The 6738-nt window shown below is 41.6% G+C and overlaps 1 protein-coding gene across 1 annotated transcript; it reads left to right on the top strand.

Annotated features, from left to right (window-relative positions):
• The first annotated feature begins 2113 nt into the window (after positions 1 to 2113).
• irx3a (iroquois homeobox 3a) lies at positions 2114 to 5508 on the top strand. Its single transcript, XM_071531164.1, has 4 exons — positions 2114 to 2520; positions 3209 to 4268; positions 4845 to 4911; positions 5273 to 5508. The coding sequence occupies exons 1-4, from the start codon at positions 2302 to 2304 to the stop codon at positions 5325 to 5327; spliced, it is 1401 nt and encodes a 466-aa protein (XP_071387265.1). The 5' UTR covers positions 2114 to 2301; the 3' UTR covers positions 5328 to 5508.
• The last annotated feature ends 1230 nt before the right edge of the window (positions 5509 to 6738 follow it).

The raw sequence follows: 6738 nt of genomic DNA, 5'->3' as shown, positions 1-6738 counted from the left end.
GTGTGTGTGTGTGTGTGTTGGAGTCAGAGAGAGCGAGCGAGCGAGCGAGCGAGAGAGAGAGAGAGAGAGAGAGAGAGAGAGAGAGAGAGAGAGCGTACGTGTGTGTGCGTGCGTGCGTGCGTTTGTGTGTGTATGTGTGTGTGTGTGTATGTGTGTGTGTTAAGTGTGAGCGTGCTATTGACTGCTATGTAGTGATTACCATTCCGGTCGGATGGCATCAGCAAGCCGCTGTAATTAATAACCCCATAATCCGGGTTGGGGTGGATGTCGGTGGAGAACACACACAGATTCAGGACAGAGTTTTACAGAAACAAGGCGTATCCTTATGGGTCGGTCTATATGAGAAATTATAGCTGCTATTATCCCTCCCAGACAATGATAACTATCAGCTCCAAAAGAAGATTAAAGGTTTATACAAGTTCATAGTTCTTGGAAACCCGGATCGCATCATCAAAACTAAACTGAGATTGATGAGATTTCATCTCGTTGTCAATATTGCGTTAAGACTTATACCATATTCAAATAAAGTGCGTGAAATAAATAATTCAACCCCTGCAGTTGTTTTGCAAACGATTAACAAAACAGATGATGGTACAAAGTCGGGTTGTAATGCGATTATGGATGTCCCGTACACATTTTTATATATTGATTCATGGAATTTCAATTCTGACTCCCTTGCTTTGTTTTTAAGCCGTATTATTTACAAGAAACATCAGGTTAAATCAAAATTCATCAGATGGATTTCTTAAAGGTGCCCCAGTCTGACCGGATGATAGTTTATCATGTTTTTCTGGAATAAAAGCCTTTATTTTAAAAAATAGAAAATCAGTTGTTGACACTTCTATTTTATGCTTTATAGCGGACAATTTGTTTATTTCGCAAAGAGGCATTATTATTATTATTATTATTATCATTAGACTATTATTATTATTATTGTTATATGTTGTGTGTTGTTGATGATAATGTTGACATTGATGTTTTTTTTTACTCTTGCTACGTATTGGAATCTTAATTTTACCCTCAGAGTGTTGTTCCCCAGAATAAACATATTTCCAGCCCAATCCACTCTAATGTTTATTACTTATCGCTGTCATTGTTAGTACTTTACACTTTGAATTCATTAACAGTGAGGGCGCTTATCATCAGCTCCCTCTTTGATGTCAAGTGGCTACATGCGACCCGTTTGATGTCTCCAATTAAAGAATGAATTGACTCCGATTCGCCTGCCACCAAGACCCATAACACCTCAAAACCGGTGTAAGAAAAGACAGCTTGCACCCAGTGAAGTAGTGGTAAAAACAAACAAACTATAACCTGCAGTCGGGGATCATTAGAAGGCAACATAACCACCAATAGAAACAAAAAAATAATTTACATTTTCAGAAAAACATAGGCTACATTTTTGCTTTTGATGTAGGCTACATCAGTTAAAATCTTTGCGGTGAATTTATGTTATTAAGATTTATGCCAACTTCCAAACTCTGCTCCGTAAATAAAAAGGAGGGTAAACTGACTTTAATTCGGTTTTCCCTCAGTTTCTACCCCCCAATTTATTTTATTTACTTTTTTTAACCGATGTCCCGTTTAATACGGGGCCATGTAGGCGAGACTCCAAGTTTTGTTCAACAAAGACAACTTTCCTCAGTATTTGTGTATTTAAAAAAAACTGCAGACGCAAAGTTAATCAGTCAACGACACTGAAATATTTACTGTTTGTGCAAATGACCACAAATTGTGAATTAGCGTTAAAAATGGGGGGTAGGGCTGAGGCGAACAAATAACAAATGAAATGATTGGCGAGCCATAAAATGAGATTTGAAACCCCATTCAAATAAGAGCTCGCAACGTCAGTGCACTTATCCAAGAGAGGGAGAGAGACACAGAGAGAGAGAGAGAGAGAGAGAGAGAGAGAGAGAGAGAGAGAGAGAGAGAGAGAGAGAGAGAGAGAGAGAGAGAGCGCTGTGGTGTGTGTGGTGTGTGTGAGAGGGGTGAGATTTGAGAAATAGGAGGGGCTTCTAAACGACTAGAAATGTCAATCTGAGCAAGGGAGTCCCAATAATCTAAGGCAATCTGTAAGGACCTGACCTTAGTCCATCCAGATCAATAGGGAAGTGAGGGTGGAAAGAAGAAGAAGAAGAAGAAATAAGGGGCGCAACCGGATCGTTTACACTGGCTGTTCCCGAGGAAATATAGACTTCCCTTGCTTGCACCTTTTGTTGCGCACACTGTAAAAGTGGATATCGAGGCGATTCCCTTGCTTTGTGTGACTGCAGCAGACTTTTTTTCCCTTTTCCTACAACCATGTCTTTCCCTCAGCTGGGATATCAGTACATCCGACCGATATACCCGCCGGAGCGCCAGGGGATCGCCGCCAATGCCCGGGCCGGGACAGAGCTGAGTCCGTCCGGCGCACTCTCCAATGTGCTCTCCACTATGTATGGATCTCCTTTCGCCGCAGCAGCACAGGGCTATGGAGCATTTCTGCCCTACTCAAACGATATATCAATTTTCAATCAATTGGTGAGTGCCTTTGCTGTCTCTTATAACTCATATGTTGAAGTTAAAAAAAAAAGAAAAGAAAAGAAAGAAGCGATATGGCTGTATAGGTGGGACACGGAACTCCATTTCTGTCTAAACTTCGAGAGCGCACTGGTGAACTTTGTCGTTCATTCTTTTGTGGAAAATTAGTTAAAAGTGGACAAAAAGTAACAGAAGAACAAAATGTAGCCTAGTTTAGGCTTATTGTTAGCCCTCTAAAAATGTATACATTGAAAACACGGCGGTTAATAAAGTAATAAAGTGATGCAATGTGCTGTAGGAGGTTTAGACGCACAGTCAGGTGGGTTAAGTGTACAAAAAAAAAGAGAAAACAACCTGTTTTGCAATCCTGTGATCTACATTGTAATTGTTTCGATTGAAGAAAAATGTAAAGATTTCCATTTTTCACTCGGTGGTGATGCTCACAGGACAAAAATATCGATTTACCTTATAATAATAATAACTTTCTTATTTTATTATTGTGTTTACGTCAGGCTATAATAATAATCTCATTGTTGTATGGTTGCACTATACTGCATATCACATTTCATATTGTGGGGATACTATTATATTTATTATTCAGTCGAATTCCCCTTGCAAAAGTATCCTCCACCATGAATATTTCACCATGTCTAACATATCCCTCTCTCTCCATTCTTTGTCCTTTCAGGGTGCTCAGTATGAGCTGAAAGACAGTCCCGGTGTCCAGCACCCGGGGTTCGCCCACCATCACCCTGCTTTTTACCCATATGGCCAGTATCAGTTCGGTGACCCGTCCAGACCCAAAAACGCCACCAGGGAGAGTACCAGCACCCTGAAGGCCTGGCTCAGCGAGCACCGCAAGAACCCCTACCCCACCAAGGGCGAGAAGATCATGCTGGCCATCATCACCAAAATGACCCTCACCCAAGTGTCCACCTGGTTCGCCAACGCCAGGAGGAGGCTAAAGAAGGAGAACAAGATGACCTGGACCCCCCGGAGCCGCACCGACGAGGAGGGAAATGTTTACACCAGCGATCACGAGGGGGACGAGGGGGACAAGAGGGAGGACGAGGAGGAGATCGACTTGGAGAACATCGACACGGAGAATATCGAGAACAAGGACGACTTGGACGACCAGGACGACCTGCATTCAGACATGAAACTAGACGGGAGGAGTGACTCTGAGATTTCTGACGGCTATGAGGATTTACAAGGGCCCGACCAGAGGTTTCTAAAGGCGGTGGGGAAAGAGGGCAAAGACATGGAGAGAGGAGGCGAGCACTTCCACAGCCACCACCACCACCACCACCATCACAGCCACCACCATCACTCCTCTTTAGAAATTAAAGCGTCCCAGGCCAACGGGGAGCAGCTGAAGCTGAACCCCGTGTCCGCTGGCTCTCCGCCCTCAGAAAACAACCCTGCCCCGGCCCAAAAGCCAAAGATCTGGTCTTTGGCAGAGACAGCCACGGCTCCTGACAATCCGCGCAAATCTCCACAAATGAACGGCGGCAACTCCGCAGGGCCGGCCGCCCAGACCATCATCACCCCGCACAGACTCATCTCTTCTTGTCCCGTTGGGAAAATCCAGAACTGGACGAACCGAGCCTTTTCGGCCCATCAGCTGGCTTTACTGAACTCCAACCATTACCTGGGACTGGCAAACCAGGCCACTGCCACCGGCCTGGCCCTCTACAGCAGCAGGCAAACGGAGGACAAGAGTCATAGTTCAGAGACACCAGTCACAGGTACATGTCCCCGACACTGAGACGCGCATGTATAAATAACAAACAAAAAAAAGGAAAGAAAGAAACTATAGTCCATTGCCCACCATTCATTTTGATAATTTCAGATTTTCTTTGCCCTTTTTGCCTGTTCATGGACGTATACTTTTTGAGGCCACACAGATGAACATATAGTGCGTTTCAGTGTTATAGGTGTGTGTATGTGTGTGTGAGTGTGTGTGTGCGTGTGCGTGTGCGTGTGAGTGTGAGTGTGTGAAAAATGCTTTGAAATGAGCCGGGTCCGACAGAGGTTTTTGGAAATAAGTGCTGACCAGAGTGCGTTTAAAAAAAAAATGTTGTTGGACTGGGTGAAAACTGTTCTTGAATTTTGTGATAGCCTACTCTCCCCCCTTTCATTTGGTATTGTTACACCTTTTGATATTGAAGGCCCATGTGCTTGTATTTGCCTACTGGCTTACACTGAGCTCTCAAACCAACCTATTTTCAACACCAAAACTCACTGAAATCCACGATGTGTTCTCATAATTAGGCAGTTAAATTAATGTCCTTTTTTATTGTTTTTCGTTGCCACTATTTCAGAGAGATCTAGTGCCTTGGAAGCAGAGAAAAAGTTGTTAAAAACAGCTTTCCACCCAGTTCAAAGACGGTAAGAGGCTGTCATTTTATGCCATTTGGGAATTTTCTTTTTGATGCCATATCACATTTTATTTTTGAAACGCGATATTTATCCAAATTAGCATTTATTTCTGCGTTTAAGACGTGATTTTTTGGGATCCCTGTGTGCGTTTGTGTTATTTCGTCAAGGCCTATGCTATTTACATGTTTAGTCATGCAAATGAGCTCAGTCAGTCAAATTCACCACAGGCTCGTTTTATGAAAGGCAATCGTCACTTTTATATCACTTTGTGTTTTAGCTCTTCATGAGGCTATTATTAGTTGTTTTTTTTGTTTTGTTTTTTTAGATTATACTACATTTTTCTTATTTCTTTATCATCCGTGTGTTTCAGGCCTCAGAACCAACTAGAAGCAGGGGTGGCTCCTTCGGCTCTCTCCTCTTCATAGCCCCCTCCCTCCCCCCTTTTTTCTTATTATTTCATTTGAATATGTTGTATGGAATGTAAAATAAGAATAATACATCTCTGTATACTTACATTGTAAGCATGTCCTGTGTAAAACTGCTAATGTAATAATGTATGAACCTGTAGTCTGTGAGGTTTTTTTCTTTTCTTTTTTGTAAGTTCTGTGAGGATTTGATGTTCAAATGTTTTGTATATAAAGTTAAGAAAATGTACATACTTGTGAACCAAATTGTACAAGAAAGTCTATATTTTGGCTAATAAATGAACTGCTGCAACTTTAAGAAATTGGTGATTTTTGGCCGAGGTATTTTGAGAACTGCTTTACTCATGGAGAATAATGATGGTGCTTGTTATTGTGCACTGCAGCTTGAATTGCATTGCTTTGGTTTTTGTCTGTGTGTTAGTGGACGGCCTAAGGCACAGACTTCATTCTACGTGGCAGCGATAAGTAAATATTCGAGAGGGATTTAGCGTACTTTTATAGTGGAGGGACTTAGGGCTAATTAGCCAGTATAGCGGCGTACATTTGGATATTAATGTTGTGGGATTATCATAACAGAGGCGTAGCAGTCGCATTAAAATGAATAATTCTTTCATTAATTTTCCTCTGAAATTGTACGGTACCTATATAAAGAGAATTTAGGTAATGAATTACTGTCGGAGGATCGCTGGTGCTCGGTCAGAGTGGTTGAGTGTATCTGAAGGATGGATTTTGGGTGTGCAGTGCAGCCCCCTGATCTCACCATGGGCTATTTGCAATGCTTTTGGTCTTCACATGTATCATACATTTTGCTCAGGTAACGCTGCCATTTGCTTTAATTGTAATACATCGCTGCCGCATTTCGAAATAGCCCAATACCATTTATTTTGTTTGTCTGTGATGTGATCATTTGCATGTGCAGGAGCTCTTATCAGAGGAAGTTTATGTAAACTTAGTGTTGGAGCTCCCTCTACAGTCACTTCGAGTCGGCCATGTTCTGGTGCCAACACACACAGATTATTCTAATGCAGTTTGGGTTTTTTGGCCCATTCCTAATGTATCCATCATTTGTAATATAAAATTCGATCACAACATTTTGCCTCATAAATCTGTCATAATATCATGCGTATTCAAACATTTTTTCAACATAAATTAAGGCTTTATCTGGTAATTTCATGGCGTACACACGCGGCACACACTTCAAAGTGAATCAGTAAATGTGGTTTTTTTTAGGTGTAAAAAATGTTTTGCTTATCAAATACAAGCATTAAAATTCTTAATTAGTCTACACTTTCAGAAACATTTAATGGTGAATTCGCGTTTTCAACTGAGATCACATGGGAAAAACCTGGAATAAACCTAAACAAAATATTTACAAAAACGACACAAAAAAACAAAATTGATTGGAACAATC

This window comes from Centroberyx affinis, unplaced genomic scaffold, assembly GCF_046629955.1.
Source record: "Centroberyx affinis isolate AG114_WGS23_722 - 3 ecotype Tasmania unplaced genomic scaffold, CSIRO-AGI_Caff_v1 ptg002047l_1, whole genome shotgun sequence".
In the NCBI taxonomy this organism is placed as follows: domain Eukaryota; kingdom Metazoa; phylum Chordata; class Actinopteri; order Beryciformes; family Berycidae; genus Centroberyx; species Centroberyx affinis.
The sequence above is the reverse complement of the archived record's forward strand: the minus strand, read 5'-3'. Positions and strand labels throughout refer to the sequence as shown.